The 19,105-nt window shown below is 36.6% G+C and overlaps 2 protein-coding genes and 1 pseudogene across 3 annotated transcripts in view; all 3 read left to right on the forward strand.

The window, feature by feature from the left end:
- The window catches only part of LOC101292394, a 1,325,780-nt pseudogene that overhangs the window by 159,899 nt on the left and 1,146,776 nt on the right, over positions 1-19,105 (forward strand). The window contains exons 44-46 of the transcript XR_184374.1: positions 6,247-6,460; positions 6,791-7,119; positions 7,617-8,062. The product of XR_184374.1 is annotated as an uncharacterized LOC101292394 (transcript). The remainder of the gene's footprint in view (positions 1-6,246; positions 6,461-6,790; positions 7,120-7,616; positions 8,063-19,105) is intronic.
- LOC101302627 (post-GPI attachment to proteins factor 3-like) lies at positions 14,025-18,169 on the forward strand. The gene is made up of 6 exons (XM_004294081.1): positions 14,025-14,063; positions 14,338-14,438; positions 15,676-15,937; positions 16,035-16,231; positions 16,930-17,117; positions 17,623-18,169. The coding sequence occupies exons 2-6, from the start codon at positions 14,338-14,340 to the stop codon at positions 17,919-17,921; spliced, it is 1,047 nt and encodes a 348-aa protein (XP_004294129.1). The 5' UTR covers positions 14,025-14,063; the 3' UTR covers positions 17,922-18,169.
- Positions 19,062-19,105, forward strand: part of LOC101310872 (elongation factor 2-like) — a 3,944-nt gene continuing 3,900 nt past the window's right edge. The window contains exon 1 of the mRNA XM_004294024.1: positions 19,062-19,086. The gene's annotated coding sequence lies outside the window, so the exon portion shown is untranslated. The remainder of the gene's footprint in view (positions 19,087-19,105) is intronic.

Raw genomic sequence — 19,105 nt, forward strand, 5'->3', positions numbered from 1 at the left:
TGAGGTTGGATGGCTGAGATTAAACAAAAGTTACACACTTTATATCAAACCTGGACCGTTCAAGATCATTAAAAATAAATCGAAGTTTTGAATGGGTTAACGATCACTAAATTATCTGAAAATTTGTAGAAATGATCTACTCATATAACCCAATGAATTGAACGGTGTAGATGCAAAAATTTGATCGGGAAATTAGTGTAATGCCATATCCCTAGAAATGGCTAAAAATAGGGATCCCTCAATGGAAGGGCCCTCTATATATATATATATATATGTCAAATGTCTAGGGTTACTGAACTTTGAGTCAAGATGATTGAAGCTCGATCAGTCACTCTTTGCCCAGGGAAAAGTCAGAAGACCCAAAACCCTGATATTTTCAGTAAAGTCTGCACGTCATATATATGTACGTTGTGGAGGCTAAGGTATATATTTTATTGGACGGCTCAAGTTTTGAAAAATATTTTCATGTTCTATGCTCTTAAAAATATTTGCAAACAACACATGCTAAAACAAGGGAGTTAAAAATACCAAAATATCTAAGAAAATCTTATGAGATATGTATGTATACCACCAACTTTTTTCTTATAATTTTATTTAGGAAAGTAGAATCTTCATTTGTTAATAATCTAATCGTGAGAGTGACAATATAAATAAATCTCATGAAGAATACTTCCCCATTCCGCACTATGTCTTGAATCATCAGACTACATATGCAAGAGCAACTCCCTATTACAATACTGACATTCTTACAACAATAAAATGCTGAAAGTACGTAGAAGTACTTTCGATTCATTTGTTCTTCACTCTCTTGATTTTGCCCCATTATGTTAATTAGTAGCAATTTCTCCGTAACGTGTTTTTATCACATTTCAGTCATAATCTATGTAGAGCTTGCTATTGGGTGCATGCAACACCAAAAATTGTATGTATAAGCACATAATGCAGTCGATACCCCCCTCAACTTCTGGGAAGATCTAGGGGTCGAGTTATTGCGTGCATTATGTGCTTATGTCTATTTTACGGTCCTTACTCTCATTTCATGTTTCCCTGTTGAAGGACGTCTGAGGGTTTTGTTTACCCTGTTGATGTGTTTTATCACATTTGTGTTCAGATATTAATCTAACTGCACGTACGTACACGTTACATCCTGCTTTGAAACGAGGCATTACTTTGGGCAAAGTATTCATCATGATCGATTGCGAAGAAGTGTGTGAGGTTTTCGTTTCTAGAAGTGGAATAATGCCCTCTTCGATCTTGTAACTTCTCCACTTAATTAATTTCTTGTAATACACGAAATGCATGCATAGTGGCAATTTCTTCCTTTCTAAATTAACAGAAATAATAGTACAGGGTACGTATAGTCAATTCATCAAAGTATTTATCATGTTGATGGGTACGTATAATTTGCATCCGTAGACTTTATAAGTACCGATATAATATGCAGTATTATTATCATCTATGTCAAATTTTCAAATTCACGTGGTTATGTTGAGCGAGTCCGTTCTTCAAATATGTCATGGTGATTCTCTTCTTGGATATATATATCTAGCTAAAGTTGAAATTTGGATTTAATCTATGCCATTTTTGCATCTAAACAAAGCCAAATTAAGAGGGTCAAAGAAGTTTCTGTGGTTAATCAAGTTTTAGAGTGATGCATAATGACCTAATCCATACTCTTAAAAATATACCGGCCACAAATACAGGTATAGATTCTCTTAACCAGGCAGCCTATAATATAGATTATATATCCTTCATTGGTCAATAATCTATATGGAATTTGTTTTGTATATTTCTTATCGTACAGTACTCTTGATCCATTCTACATGGAGTAGCACTCAACATACTATATATATAGATAATTCTTTCGTTTTATTTGCACTTGATTTTTCTCTCGTTAATACTTTATAGATTGTCTTGGTTTATTTCTTAAATTTTCAGGCAATCCGTTTGATAAAATTACTCAAAATTAATTTACAATGAGTGCTTTAGATCTTTAATTAGCACTTAAAATTTCTTCTCAAGTATGAAATAAGTAATACTAATGAATATTCCCCTCTATACTCAAAGTGTTTCTTTCTTGAGAATAGGATAATAACATTAATAGATAGTTACATCAGTTACATGTACTTGAGACAGTCATTGTGACATAGTCTCAGTCCACACGAAATGCATGAAACAAAAGCGCGTATCTACCTAACATATGCGTTGCCTGATTACATTTTCGTGAGCAATGAATACAAATAACTGAAATGAAGAGATGAAACGGGGTCTTCACCTCTTCCAATTACATGTGCTCTAGACCCGAAGCATGTGCCATTTGTAGTTACAACTTGGTGTTTGTTGCTAGTTACAACTTGGTATTTGTTGTCAAGCCCCAAACAATAATGAAAAGGTGGAATGACTTCATTGCTACTTTTGAACTCAATGTAGAAACCGTTTGGTTGTAGCTGCGACGTACCCAACACTTCATACTCGAAGTGTTTCAGAGCTCATCTTTCAACACCTTGACCAAAGATTCATGGATTCCTATGGTTTGGTGTTCATAGAATCATAGGAGTTCTTAATTATGTATGATACCCATGTTAACATGTCCTGATCAATTCTGAATAATGTTCTAAAAAGCGCTAGACGGTAGGAAGTAGGCGGGCAGTAACCCACAGCCTAGAGTCTGGACAGCCTAGGCGAGGACTAGGCGCGCGATTTGTTTTTTTTAAGATTTATTAATTAAAAATATATATTCTATGTATTCAAATACTTGAAAACAATCAAATATAGATAAATTATTCAACATAAATCTTGTGAGACCCATTTATATGATAAATTTATCCAAAATTTAGCATAACTTTTTTATACACTTCTAATTTTAAACACATCATTCACTCTTATACTCTCATGTTCCCCACAATATCAACCCCACCACACCGGAGAGCTTAGTAGCCTAGGCGGCGTTTAGGTGGTCGCCTAATTGTCCACAGCCTAGCACAAAGGCCTAGAGCTTAGGCGGGGACTAGGCGATCTTAGGTGGGGCCTTTTAGAAGCCTGATTTTTTATAGAAGTACTTAATAAACTAGGGGATTTTGATCGCCAATAAACAGTCCGTTCGTAAATGTTATACAACATAAACCTTAAATCAAAGTAGTCCTCGGCCAAATTGACAACATAATTTTTCGTTTGCAATTTAATAAGCGTCTTTGTAGGCCGGCGGTCTTGAAATTTTGAGGGTTCAAAGCAAACTGCATGTGAATGGGACTATCGAACCAGACGAACCTCTAGTACTACAAAAACCTTCAAAAACATACAAAATGTTATACAAATCAAACCTTAAAAGTGGACCAAAACAGCATGCATGCATCAGTTTAATTAACATTACTCGCATCTGCATTTTTTTTCTTTAGGTCGACAAACTGTTTGGCGTAGCCACATCAGAGTTATAACCCTTCTCACTCTGATGTTTCAAATAACCCTTCTCACTTTTTCATACAATCCATGATAGGTTGATACATGCATTATACTTTCATACTTATATTACATAATTAGTGTAAAATTTGACCTTTATTACATACAACTTCTAGATAATTTAAGAAAATATCTCAAAATATGTGCAATCGTCGTGGATACGATATCTCTTTGATTGTAGATAATATGGTGAAAACTAGTCCCACCCTCACTCCCTAGTGAGGAAGAATTTTTGTTTAGCGTGATATTACTATTAAATTCTGACCCTTCTAATTTATTTTTCTGGCTACGCGACACAAACATCGATGTTTTAGATTAGTTTAAAACGTTTTAAATAGTAATTGGTAAGTTTTATTGATGATGGAGTTGGATCGATTATATAAATCTTTGATTACATTTCAAGTTGCTCATAGACTCCATTAACAACAAAATCAAAGTTCATTGCCGGATCCAAATTAGTGTACGGCCAAGACATCAAACAACTAGTCTCTCGTTTTCATCACATTGAATTCCGCCATATTTGAAGAGAAGCAAATTTTCTTGCATATGCAATTACTGACATTGGACATTTTACCCCATTGCTAGTTGGCATAACTAATGAACTACCACTCTCCTTTACATACGCTTTTAGTTTTGACTTTCATAACTTAGGCTGTGTTAGGGGTTTTTCCTTATAATTGTTTTATATCTTTGTATTTCTTTAGTTCATAGGAAAAACAAAACCCTTGATTGGAGGTTTGATGAAAACTGAAGGCTAGCTCAAACTAACAACACTCCTAACACACTAGGCCTGAAGCATTTTTCATGTTCACCTTCTAGGTGAACTTGTGGAGGTCTCGGTGGAAGACCTGGTAATCTATAAGAGGAAGAGAAGTCACGTCTTGGCGATCGAGCAGTCTGATGTGTCTCCACGTACCACACAGTTTTGTTTATATGCCTAAACCTCCTAACCATAAATATTGTTAAGGGCAATGAGACAATGTAAGCTTCTTTCTAGACAATTTGCCTATATACGACAGGTGTTTGCTCTAATTATCTAACCTCTATAGGCAAGGCGGCGGTGAAAATGTATCTAATGTAACATTCTAGCTAGCTTGAGCTTTAATGAAATCATCATTTTAATTATTCTACAAAACAAAACAAAAATCTCCAAAATGACGTACATCTAGGGCCGGCCCTTCCGCTTTCGATAGTAAATCTAAGGATACACATGCAGATTTTTAATTTTCAGGATAATAAGAAAATTTATCAAACTTCCCAGTTTATTGTTAATTAATCAGAAATCGATCAAATCCCAGTAAGTACTTAATTAGAATCATTTGAGCTCTATACATGCCGTGTATACGTATGGGATTTGTCTTGTTGACTGCGATTTTGAGCCTCCATACGGATGGGATCGAGTTGCTAAAAATGTGTGGTAATCTGAGTGCTTAGAATTCTAAACAGATCGACTACCCTCCAAATCATGCACTTTTTGGACGGTACGTAAATGGCTTTAGCCTTGCCTTTTTGGACTGGGATTATTTCTTCCCCAATTATATGGCAGGGTTGACGTTTGATTATTTTTTTTTTAAACCTAAATGACTGAATTACAAAGAACCGCCCCTCAGACAACCACCATCAAATAAATCAAAATTCACTGCTACCCTAACAACTCGGCAAATTTAACTCCCAACAATGTTGAGTATCCAAGGTTGACATTTGATTATTGAAGGACACTGTACGTGGATCGATTTAATCTGTCCCTTCATTTGAATTCCTATTATTTATCTAAACATCAGGGTTCAGATTTCAGAATACCCCTTCTTCATTTGTATAACTTATTATACATAGTTGCATACAATGGTTAATTAGCAACATAGTTAACCTAGCAAAGAAACTAATAAAAAAGAAATATCTTCCTCCGACTTGGTATCGCTGACTAGTTTTTGACAATCAGATTCAAAGATAATTGGAGAGCCAAGTTTTGGTCCACAGCGAATTGACATGCCAATCTAGCTGCCAAACTAACATAGGGCATGGAACATATTACATTATTACGTACCTTAATGCAGCAGCAGCCTTCCACAATTAGGACGTACTGATAAGCTTAAGCTAGACCCCCACAAGCAGAAGACTGATCAGAAGCACCATCAACCTTAGGCCCTTAGCCTTGACCCACCACATTGGCGGGAGAGACCGGCAAAGTGATCGATGGTCTTTTCCCCTCTCCTATAACCATGACCACCTTTAAAGATTTCAAGAGTTGATCTGGTCTCAAGCACTAATAAAACTTAAAAGCTACATATATAGAAGAAAAGCTCTTAGTTGGTCTCTGCTACATATTCTCTTCTAGCATTTCTGATCTCTCTGCCGGCCGGCTGTTATCATTGCCATGAATTATAGTTCCCCGCAAATTGAGATGAAATAGCATCCTTTGCATAATTGACCAAAACATTCCTCTTAATTAGTATAATAATTAATCGAGTTTAAAGTCTACATTGGTTACCTTTCTCTGATGAAAGACTTGTGAGTTGTGGCCGAGCCTGAGGTCAAATCTCATGACTTGACCAGATAACAAGCTTCTAGTGACGACTTTTGCCCATTATAAATACTAGGATTCAAGCTAATGACTCTTCACCTTCATCAGTATCGAACCTTCTGCTACTTCAGTTTTTTCAAACAGTTTATCTTCCTAAATTTCTTCAGTACCACTGACGTTGGTAGAGAGAGAGATCGAGAAATACAAGTACGTACTAATCAACTCGAGGAAATATCAAAGCTGTGTTGGTCATCATCGATTGTTTGAAGATGGATGGAAAAATTACTACCTGCAAGGATGATCATCATGATTATCATCAGGATCATGATGATGAGGATGTTACACTACCGGGATTCAGGTTTCACCCAACAGATGAAGAACTTGTTGGGTTCTATCTCCGCCGGAAGATTCAGAAGAAACCCATCAGCTTAGAGCTCATCAAATCAATTGATATCTACAAGCATGATCCTTGGGATCTTCCAAGTATGCATAAAGCCTAGCTTTATAATTCCTGCTTAATTACCTTCTGTTTCTAGCTAGGGTACTGAAAAATAGTTTTCTTCAGGCTAAAAATTTTCTCGAGCAACAAAAGTGGATTGTTAATTGCACCAATCCGTTTATCTGCTTTTATTCTTTTGGTGAAACCCTATATATTAGTCCTTTTTTAATGCAACAAACTCTTCAATTAGTTCTTGAATCAAGAGGTTCATATCTAAACCTGAATCTGATATGGTAATTAAGTGTATCTAGCTGGAGTAGCTGAGTATAGCTCCAATTTTATTGTGTCTAATGAGTTTGTGAAATATTATGCAGAAGCGACAACTACTGCCGGAGACAAAGAGTGGTACTTTTTCTGCAGAAGAGGAAGAAAGTACAAGAACAGTATCAGACCTAATAGAGTAACCGGGTCTGGGTTTTGGAAAGCAACTGGGATAGACAAACCAATTCATGATTCCAACATCAACTGCATTGGACTGAAGAAAACTCTGGTTTACTACCGGGGCAGTGCCGGAAAAGGCACCAAAACTGATTGGATGATGCACGAATTTCGCTTTCCCTCCGCCAATGATGTCAACAACAATGTCCACACTATCCGCACCTCCTGCACCGCTATATCGCAGAGTGCTAATCTTCAAGAAGCTGTAAGTAATGAAAAAGCATACTCACACAGTCACTGAGTCACACATCGATCCCTTTCAAACTTGTGCTCGTTTAACTTGTGTAAAAATTATTAAGCTGCAAGTTCGTATTGCATTAGGGCATTATCATAATTATATGCATCATTAAGCACTACTAGTGCTAGCGAAAGTACATGAACATGGAGCAAGCAATTAACTCAAGAAAAACTTGTCATGCATCAATTAATATGTTTATCATTACCAATACACAAGTTAATTCATGTTAGTCCATGACCTAATCTAGCTGCTACTCATGTTGTCATTGTTGCGTTGCTTATATATAATCGGCGTCAATACAAATTTCAAAATTAGTTACATGCATGACTCAGAAGTTCCTAGATAGCATTGAATTGAACTAGACCTAGAAGCATGCATGATTTTGATAATTTTCCTTAATTTCCATTTGTAAAGGTTTAACTACGTATTGACTCTTGTTCATATGGTGGCATTGGTTTCTGCAGGAAATTTGGACACTGTGCCGAATATTCAAGAGAAATGTGTCGCATAAAAAGTATACACCGGACTGGAGAGAGTTGTCTGCTAAACAATCCAGCTCAAAGAAATGCAATATGACTACCGATCAAGATCTTAATCAAGAGTCCAGGAACATTAACCGAGAAGCTTATATCGATTTTGGTGCTTCAAACATTTGCTACGAAGAGAAGAAGCCGAATGTTCTCAACCACACTAAATATAACAATGCAAGCAACATTAATAACCAGACATTGCAGAATGCAGGTCATCAGTTCATCTCCGGAACAACGACGACTACTGCTACACATCCATACAACATGGATTCCTTCACATCGAGCTATTCATATGCCGATATCGAGAATCATGACTTTTTTAACGAAAACTGGGAGGAGTTCAGATCAGTTATACAGCTCGCTCTTGATCCGTCGTTTATGTAAACTGACACTAACGAAATTTCAATAATGGTGTGCAAGCACTGTTGCTAGTTAATCAGTGAATCAGTGATAGTAGTTGTTAGTAATACGAGAAACTAGTTAGTATGTTAGAGGCAAGGAAATTCTATTTCCTTTGACCTGTTATCTAGTGTAGGAGTTATTAATATTGTATGATCGATTGTGACTTGCGCAATTGTTTCTTGTTTCCATATCTATAAATTATTTCCTGTAGAACTACATTCATTGCATATGGAATTCTGAGGGCTCAAGAGAAAAGGTCAGGGTCATAAGGGGGGCTGCTGCAAATTCAAAGAGCTAGCCAGGTTGTTTTCATGTTGTTTTCATGTCGCTTGAAACTCGTAAGACCAGACTGACGAGCGCTGGTTTATATTTGTTTATCATCCTTACAGTACATCCAGTTAATTAAGGTTCAGTTAGGGCTTCATTAATTTATTCGGTTCAACCTTAATTTTCGTTTTTAGGAATCTTTTGTTTTGTTCAACCTCTTTAGAGAAACCATATAGTACTCGATTAATCTAAGGTCGACGTCGTGCGTGAATCATGAGTACTCTACAAAATTACAACTTGGGAGGCTGCTCAATAGATAAACTTAAATTGATTAATTTGTAAGAGATTAAGATATCTATATGATATTTTTGGATCTTATATCTTTGTATAGTAGGCAACATTACAAGTATTATTACTCATCGAACTTACGGGCAACGACATGAAAAAGTGATAACAATAGATTGAGTGACTCAAACTCTTATAAACTCATCATAGATAAGGTCTTATATCCCCAATGTGGGATCGATACCTCAACAATGATTATCCGGAATTCAAAGACTCCATAATTAATCAAGGATTTGCAAGCTGGTGGAATGGGCAATTAGGCTATTAACCAATCCAGCATATGCATGTGCTTCATTCTGTTCGTGCCAATGCCATCGAACCTAGGACCTGCAATACTTGCGAAGTATAGCAAAGCCACCAGGTTGCAAATGAACTGGCTATGCATATGCTTCATTGATGATTTCAATAGGGTGGTGGTTGCTACAGCTAGCTAGCTATAGGAGAAAACGTATTGATCGTAACCCATGCCATCGTGTGTTCTTTGTGAATGGCAATGGCATCGATTAATGAAGGTTTTGATACATATGGTGGCTGCTAAAGGTTATGATCCATGCACCACGTACGTCAATCTTTGGTACACCATACAACCTTAACCACCACCATATGTGCAAGTGACTGTTATTTTGCTTATACAATTATGTTTCTCATACAATTATTTTGCTTGTTTGCATTAATTCATGAAACGCTGGCCTAGCAATTTCAAATTGTCTTCATAATATATATATATATATATATATATATATATATATATATAAATATTAAGGGGTTTGGAACCCAGCCAAGCTAGGAGGCTCAGCCTTATACCCGGTTTCAGTTATTTTATTAAAAAAAAGATAAACAAAAAAGTACATAAAGAGAGAGGGGGACATAGACCAAAACCATTCCCGGTAAAAGAAGAACAACACAAAAACCTGAGATCTACTAAGGACAATGAACAACGAAGAACAAATTCGTTGTTGCTGCCCAAAGAGTTATAAATCAAAAGACCATCATAAAATCACAAACTAAAACTATAGTTGGGAAAGCCTGCTAAATCACGTGAATAAGTTGTAATTGCATAATGTGGACATGAATACCATCAATGAACTCCCGCATTATCCGCACCAAAATTAGCTAAGCAGTGGTGTTACCCTCTCGATAAATATGAGATCTTTAACTGTCATAGTAGCAAGAATAACCCGACAATTAAACCATTCAGTAGTGAAACGCCATGGTCATATATATGTGTGCCTCTTTAGTCTTTACTATATCTCCACACTTAAACCGCTCACTATGAATCTATGATGATTTACCAATATCACAATGACGAGACTCAGAATGCTCCATGCTTCACGGAGCGGCCTAGGGTTCAGAAACCCAGGTTTTCTAGCGGCGGCGGCGAGCCTAGCTATTGCTCCCACGACCATCTAGCGACGAGATATCAGCGACAACGATCCATAGGAGAGTCCTTTTCTCTGGTGACAAAGGCGTCCACATCCCGACCAATCTAGTTCTTCTTTCACAGTGATTCATTGTGATTGAAGGTGTTTTCAACAATAAGGTGTTTGAGACATCAAATGAAGAGGTCATAGAACCCTGGTTTGGTTTGACAGCTCTTGTAACATCGTCGGCGGGAGTCGATGGCTGGGATCTGGTTTGGAGATTCCAACTTCTAGGTTTGAAGATCTCTAAACCTAGAAGTTGGAAAGTTGGGCTCGTGCTTGAGGCTGGACTCATATGGGGATTTGGATGCCCAGATTCTAAATCTGAGTTGGATTCCGAGAATGGGTGTTGGAGATGTTCGGCAGTCGACGGGAGTTTGGAGGCCGCAGTCGATGCTCGTCTCTGCTACCCGAATCATTAGTCGGGTTTAGATTTAGACCCAAGTCTTTGGGCCTGGGTTTGGGTTCAAGCCTGGAGAATCTGAATCGAGCTTTGGGCCTGGGCTCAAGTTTTAGAGCTTGTTGCCAAAGAAAAAAAGGGGTCTTCCTACTGGATCTCGAAACAAAGCACCCTAGCAGGTCTCAAAGGTGTGAGGAGAGAATGTACTGAGAGTGCTCTGCCTTAACACTCCTCTCTGCCCTGATCCAAATGGCAAAAGTAAAGTCTAGTAAGTGTTATTGCATGGATAGATTGGCAGACTATGCGAGCTAGCTGCAGCTAGATGGATTCATGAAGCTTGAAGCACCGCAATTGAGCGTCTTGGCTCCGGTTTTTATGTTTCTTTGGTATCTTGTTTGTATCTAGTTTTAATCCTCTGCTAATCTCACTTGAATAAGTGAGCTAATTGTCCAATGTAATGATGCTTTGATGTCATTCTGGCCTGAGTTCATTAATGAAATATTTTTACCTTTAAGAAAAAAACTATAAATCTATGATCAGTTTAAGAAGAAAATTATAAGTAAATAAACATAGACAAATCAAATCGAAGACGAGCAAGGTATTGCTTCAACTACTATTTCTCTTCATCGATCGATTATTTGAAAAGAAAAATACCCAGATGCACAAAAATCATTAAACTAGAGTCCAATTCAATGAAAATCTCTTTCGTTAGCCCATTCCAATGATTTTGCTTAGAAAGACGTCATTACCCCTATGTGTATAGTCTAATAGCCACACAACTCTTATCTGTTTCCCCTCATCTCGATCTATTCTCTCTCTCTCTCTCTCTCTCTCTCTCTCTCTCTCTCTCTCTCTCTCTCGACTCCACTACCTACGACACTACCGTACTACTACGACCTACCACTACCTACTACCTTACCCTTTACCCCTTACCCGTACCGACCGTTACGTCTTCGTATCTCTCTCTCTCTCTCTCTCTCTCTCTCTCTCTCTCTCTCTCACTTTCTCTCTCCGACTCCATACTAGCACTCGACGTCGACCTACATCATCCTCACCCTTACCACCGCTGGCTTAGCTTGATCTTCCGTCACTGCCGACTGTCGCAAAGAAGGAGCCCCGAGAGAGCAGAGCAACAAAGAACGAAGAAGAGGTGTCATTATTCTGATCCAGTCTGATTAGTTGCAAGAACAAGATCGGAGGAGAAGGTAGATAGCTCGGTGCGGTGGTTTTGATTTTGTTCAGCGAGGGCATAGGTGATGGCAACTGAGGGCTCGAAGAATTTTGATTCAAACCATGGCATCAATAAGATCGGAGTGCTCCAAATGTATAGTTGCAAGCTACTAGTCAATTACGAGCCATGAAGATACAAGGTTAAGAGGTTTTTTTTTTGTTTAGGTATAAGTTGTGAGAGGTATAAGGTGTGGGAGGCTTAGTTCCATTTTTTAATGAGATTTTCTTTTTTATTGGTGGACGAGGAAGAATCTAGTGGCCGATGGTAAAGAAAGTACTATCTTCTTCATTTCATTTTTGCTATTGGGGTTTATTAGGGGTAAATAACCAATCTGATTATTGGGGGCATTACTAGTTTAATACACAGTCTGAAGGAGGAATCTCAATTATTTTTTGGTATTCTTCTCTTTTCTATTATAATAAACTGAAATAAGTTGATTATTGGGGGTTAGTAACTAATTATTGGGATAATAACTGATTATTGGGGGTCAGTAATTAGTTATTGGGGGTTAGTAACCTGATTATTAGGGGTCAGTAACTTAATAAGGTGATTACTAGGGGTCAATAACTGATTATTTGAGGTCAATAATTAGTCATTTGGAGTCAGTAACCCGATTATTGGGAGTCATTAATTAGTTATTAGGGTTCAGTAATTTAATAAAGTGATTACTGGGGGTCAGTAACTGATTATTAGAGGTCAATAATTAGTTATTGGGGGTCAGTAACTTAATAAAGTGATTGTTGGGGGTTATTAACTGATTATTGGGGGTCAGTAACCCGATTATTGGGGGGCAGGAATCCGGCGATAGTGACCAGAGAAAGTCCGGCGACAATGACCGGAGAAAATCTGGCGATGAGATTCCGACGACTGGTGACCGGAGTCCCGTGACCGGTGACCAGAGTTCAGCGAGGCTCCGGCAAAGTCTTCTCTCTCTTCTATTTTCTCTCTCTCTAAGTGTGTATAAGAGACAAGGGTAAAAGTGTCTTAAAAATATTTTTTTATTATGAATTTAATAAAAATTTGTGTATTTAAGCATAAGTAAGAATATTTTATATTGAAATAGGCTCATGAAGATTTTAAAAACAGTACATAACAAATGATCCACTCTTAATTTTGGTGTTTCAAGTTTCAAAATAATCATAAAGATACATGACATTAGAATCACGACACATTTTTAGTATATGACGTTAGTAACGCCGTTAACTTTATGTAATTCTTAATTTTCAAAGGATGATTTCGGGTTTTCTCCATTCTCCCTTTTCTTTATATTTGTTTTACTCTTTTTCTATTTATATATTTTTTTATAATTTTGTTAACTCATTCCATAATCTTAATGACTTTGTTGTCTGTAAGTAGATCACTCTAGTCTATTTTCTGTTTTAATTTTGGTCTTTTCGAAATTGTTGTTTTGTTACTAGTTCAACAATGAGAATTGGATCTTCTGTGCTCAAAATGACTTTGCTGCTCCTCAAAAAAAATTATTACTAGTTTAGCAATGAGAATTAGATATTTTTTATTTCTCTCTCCTGAGTAATTATTAATTTTAATAATTTATTACTGTTAAATTAGGGAGTGACTGATTTGTCTCTCAAATTTTAACGGAAAACACACAAGATAACGGAAGACATAACAACATGTACATATTTTTTGTTGAGATTGGAAACTCATGTACCTTTATGATTGTTTTGAAACTTGAAACACCAAAATTAGAAGTAGACCATTTGTCATATACTGTTCTTAAAATTTTTCCTTATTATATTCATTAGAATAGAGACAATAAGGGTTTAAATTAGTACTAAATGAGTATTTTCACTATTTGAAAAGTTATTAAAATCTCTCACTAGACTTGAATAAGTATGGAGAATGGGTCAATTAACCATGCTTAGATCCAAAAAATATAATTTTCATACATTTAATTGGATTAATAATAATATCTCTACATTCTCTGGTCAGAATTCATAAACATTACTACTTCAAATCATGACTACATCAGCATTAAGATTAAGGAAACCAGAGCTAATCATGCATATAAATCAAGAGAAAAATTGAAAGTCAAATATCTGACCAAAACCAAGAATAAAAGTCAAATTATTAAAGAAAAAAGGAAAAATAAAATAAAATATCTAGAACAGTAGAATGTGATTTGCGGTTGAACCAGTTTCAGGCCCAAACTAGTTTTTTTTACATTCTCGGCCCGTTTTTGGGCCCAAACGCGAGTCCATCTGGACCAGATTGAAGCTTTTTGAAGTGGTCAGACTGTCACTGTTGGCAACGAAGAAGAAGAAGAAGAAAGAGACAAAGGCTCCGGTGCTCCGGTGAGTTCCTAACCCAGATCTAAGCGACGTCGTTTAGTCCTGCTACAATTTCCATATGATTTGTTTTTGTAAAACTATAAGATCGGTTTGAATTTGAATAAGAATGGAGTTAATTGTAGTCACTAGAATTAAAGCTTCATAAAGAACCAAACTTTATTCTGGATTTGTGAATATTTAGTTGAATAAATTGCATAAGAGAGTGTTTAAGTTGAGATTTGTGAAAATTTGAAGCCAAATCTTGCAATAATCTATTTTGGTGATTTGGTTTTTTCAGATGTTGAAGCACAACTGGGTTGCTTTCTTTGTGGTGGTTTTATGGGGTTTCAGATTCAGAGCTATAGATGCCAGTGCTGGTGATGCTGATCCTCATTATAGGTAAATATTATTATTATTATTATTATTATTATTATTATTATTATTATTATTTTACTGTTAGTGGGATTTTTAGTTCTGCTGCTGTTATCAGTTTTTCAATAGCTATGTGTATTGTTTTGAGGGATTCATGTTAAGTTATCGTCGGTGAGCTTTAAAGACTGAGCATTGTAGTGTGCTGTTGTTCAGCATTTAGAGTGCAATGTGGGTAACTGAGGCCTTCTTAGCCTGGATTAGCCATTTATCTTTTCAAATGACTGGAGGTTTCAGCTGAAGGTCTATTGTTAGAACTTAAATGGAGAAGAGTAGTATTTCGATTGATCATTGGGTTTGCATTTCATATGGTGACATTGATCAGTAGTTTAGTGGAATGTTTAATATTGCTATTATTTAGATAGAAAAGCTGTTCATTGAACTAATTGACCTGTCTTTTCGTTAACACAATTTCAATGGGCTTGTACTTCTTTTTCCATTTCTATTTGTCGAGGACCGAGGCTTAAACTTGGGATGTTAACTGTGTCCGTAGGAACAAGTACATACCACAAGACTAAATAGGTTAAGGGGGTTTGCTTAACTCAGCTTGGATCAGATTTTAATATATTTGATTTCCATTCTATGCTTACTGTTTGAAAATATAGATTGAGTCTGGTCATTCATAACTATAGCAAGAAGGCGTGGAGCATTGTTGTCGTTACTTGTGTGATAAGTATGTCTCACCTGTGTCCTTGCCAGCTGTCTAGCTGATAAGAGCTCATTCTGAAAAAGTAAATGTTATTATGTCAACAAGCTTTCCTTCATTGCTCTCAGTCTCTCTACCATAATCGGTACTCATCTGTGGCATGATATTGTAATAAAAGCAGTAACTTCCAGCACTGTTTTGGACCATTATAATAGAGGCTTCCTCTATGTTTCTTGTTCCTTCTTCTTCCATTTTTTTTATAATGCCTTTTTGCAATTCCTATTTGTAAAGAACTATATCCTTTCTTAAAATCACTTGAAACTGATTTTTTGTTAAGTACTTCCTCCTCCTTTGGAACTAATATGTAATTATTGGTTCAGTACTGTAATGACTTGTACAAGGTTCCTTGAGTATGATTCTTGTTATTTATTTAGTGGTAAAAAAATGTTGTCGTCCATTTTGCACAATTAATAAGTCTGGCTTATATTGCATACACTTGTAATCTGTCATGTGGATTTACGGCTTGGAATTGACAGTGTCACATTTGGCTTGGGACTGTAGGGCTTGTTTACAACAATGTGAAGAAACTGGATGTGTAGCGCATAGATGCTTTCCACATTGTAATTTCTCTTCAGGTGGGGTCTCTGTTGATGGGCCATGGTTCCTGCAAGAACCTCTTTATTTGCAGTGGAAACAATGGGACTGTCAGAGTGATTGCCGTTACTATTGTATGGTTGACAGAGAAAAAGAAAGAGAAGCAGCTGGTTATGGCCCGGTTAAATATCATGGTAAATGGCCCTTCAAGCGTGTTTATGGAATCCAGGTTTGCTTTTTTACAGGCTATATGCCTTGGCAACATTTTTTTTTGCTCATCATAGTTTTGTAGTTTGTTCTGTCTGACATGTTGTCCATTTCTTCAGGAGCCTGCCTCTGTAGCTTTCTCTGCACTCAACCTTGCTATGCATTTTCATGGTTGGGTTTCATTTATCATCCTTTTATTGTATAAGTTACCATTGAGACGAGATAAGAAGGTGTATTATGACTATGCCAGTTTGTGGCATATATATGGTTTCTTAGCCTTGAACAGCTGGTTCTGGAGTGCTGTTTTCCATAGTAGGTAAGCTTCTCTTTCTCTCTGTCATCATTCTGCTTACGATGCATGGGAATATCTGCATGTGTCTTCCATTCTTGATAAGTTCTTATATATGAGCTCAACACATTCAATATTGGTACTTCATCCATAACTTGTCTTTCAAGAGAGATTTACATTCAATATAAGTTATAGTATCTTGTAGATAGCACAGTTACAGAAAGAAAAGTGTTATATCTGACATTCCCAATTATGCTTGCATTTTTTTTTTTCTTTGAGAAAGTAATTATACTTGCATTCATCCATGAACATAAGGAACTTGACATTTTAAGACCCTTTTGACATGGCTGGCACAAGTTAGATTAGACTAAATTGACATGTTCTACAACATTTATTCTCCTTAGAACGGAAGTTTTATGGTTACACAGCACTCAAATATTAGAGACAACTAAATTTTTGACCTAGAATGAGAGCCTGAGAGCACAGTAGACTTATACACATTTTGGCAATACAGTTAAATTAACTAGAGAAAAGGATTCAGTAATAAAAGCAAGCTCGTACTAGTAATGATAATTAGCCGGGAGAAAAGAAAGACTGGAAAGTGATACTTTCTTAGAAACTAAAACTTTGTTTCTGATTATTTATTCTTATTCTTTTTGTTGAGGGAGGGGTCATTAGCACTTCTCATGATCATTACCGTGTCGTATTGTCTTATTGAACCATAGAGACGTCGATTTGACCGAAAAATTAGACTACTCAGCTGCAGTGGCATTAATTGGGTACTCGCTCATTCTTGCCATACTCAGAAGTTTTGACGTGAGGCACGATGCTGTCAGAGTTATGGTTGCTGCTCCGCTGCTTGCTTTTGTAACTACCCACATATTGTATCTCAACTTCTATAAACTGGATTATGGTATATATCATATTCCCTTTCTATCTTTCTTATTTTATTTTTCTCAGTAATGAATGAAACTATATTCTTAAAGGTTACTCATGCACTTTGGCACACACAACATATTGATAAATTGTAAATTGTTTGATATTGACATATAGTTTCTAACTTTGTTTCCATAGCAGTGATAGTAGGAAATTCTGAATATTTTTTATTTCAATATTTCTCACTTGTAGGCTTGAATAGTCACACATGTGGACCTTAAACACAAATTTGTCTTTTCTCTCCTTTCTATTAAGTGGAAAGTCTTTCTATGGAAGCTTATTGCTTTCCTGTGATCTATCTTTCTTGGGTTTTATGCTTTTAGCCTCCATGTGATAATCCTAAAATTCAAACTATTTCTAATTTGTTTCATCTTTTCAACTGATTAAGTATAGACTCTTTGATCCTTCTTTTTGTCTTAAAAAAAAAAATTACAGTACATCATAATTAGGGCAACAATCTGATGACTTACTTTACACTGCAGGTTGGAACATGAAAGTTTGTGTTATCATGGCGGTGGCTCAACTTCTTATTTGGGCGGTTTGGGCTGGTATCACTCGCCATCCATCTCGTTGGAAATTGTGGTTGGTAGTAGTCGGAGGTGGGCTTGCAATGCTCCTAGAAATCTATGATTTCCCACCGTATGAAGGATTTTTGGATGCTCATGCGGTCTGGCATGCCACCACCATTCCCTTAACTTACATTTGGTGGAGTTTTATCAGAGATGATGCTGAGTTCCTAACCTCTAACCAAGTAAAGAAGTTGGCTAAGAAAGCAAAATAGAGTTATTTTGAGATATTCCACCATGTGATGCTTGAGCATGTAACCCTCGGCTCTATTATTGTGCTGGAAAATGAAATTTTCCCCTTAGTTTCATCTGATTTGTATTGCAAAATGAAATGAAACAGTTGTTATAGGATACTGATTGCAGTTGTATTTAGAGATGCTGTAGTTTTGTTTTCCTTTGGTGGTAATCTTGTTTGCATTATGAGACTATCAGAAAGACTTGCAGTAAATTTTCACTTTTATTTCCTTTTGTTGATCAAGCAGCACTGGAGCTGCCTAATATTTACAAAATTGTTTCGGGGCCAAGTATAGCAGGCATATACCACAGGTTTTACTTGTCGTGGACAGGCATTATTTGGAACAAGTGATCAACCATTATGTCTGTTTGTTGTCTTGCCTTGAAAATTTGAAAGTAAAAAGATTCATACGGTGATGAAAATTTTCTGAACAGCAAAACAAATAACACTCTCGGTCAGCTTTTAGACCAAGGTCTATGAAGGTATTCCAGTAAAAGCAGACAAAGCTCTTGCTGTAGGCACTAGAACATGAAGACACCTCAAACTTACTGGTCACAAACCGTTGGAAGTTAGGACTATAATGCTAGACGCGTAGAGGCAAGGGTTCCATTTGAAATCAACTTTGGCTTTGAATAGTTTCAGCTGATTTCAACTGAAAGACAACAGCTATCGATGCACACATAAGGAAATATTTATCCTCTTAAAGAGAAAGAAAATGAAAAAAAATAGATGAGATTCTGTAACAGACCATTCAAGACTTAAACCATATACGAGGAAATTAGTTAAAAGATAATCGAAACGGTGGTTCTATCAAATATATCTGATAAACAAGGAAATTAGTCTAAAATAGTTCTTACTTCCAACTAAATTCTATCAAACCATCTTATTGATTTTACATTTTTACTAATCCCCAAAGATCTTCCTCTCTAACTCCACACTTCTATAAACCCTAACTCCAAAAATTTCACTTCAATAAAAGCAAAAGCCCAGCCCAATTGAATGCAAAACCCTAGATAACGAAGACTCCCACAACCGCATATACCGCACTTTTATACTCTCCTCGCCCTCCGCTTTGTATATAAAGCCACTAACCCTGGATTGTATGCCCCATTTCCTCTCTACTCTGCCGCCTCTCTCGTCACCTGGTTCGTCTCTCTCTCTCTC

The sequence above is a fragment of the Fragaria vesca genome, linkage group LG3, assembly GCF_000184155.1.
Source record: "Fragaria vesca subsp. vesca linkage group LG3, FraVesHawaii_1.0, whole genome shotgun sequence".
In the NCBI taxonomy this organism is placed as follows: Eukaryota; Viridiplantae; Streptophyta; class Magnoliopsida; order Rosales; family Rosaceae; genus Fragaria; species Fragaria vesca.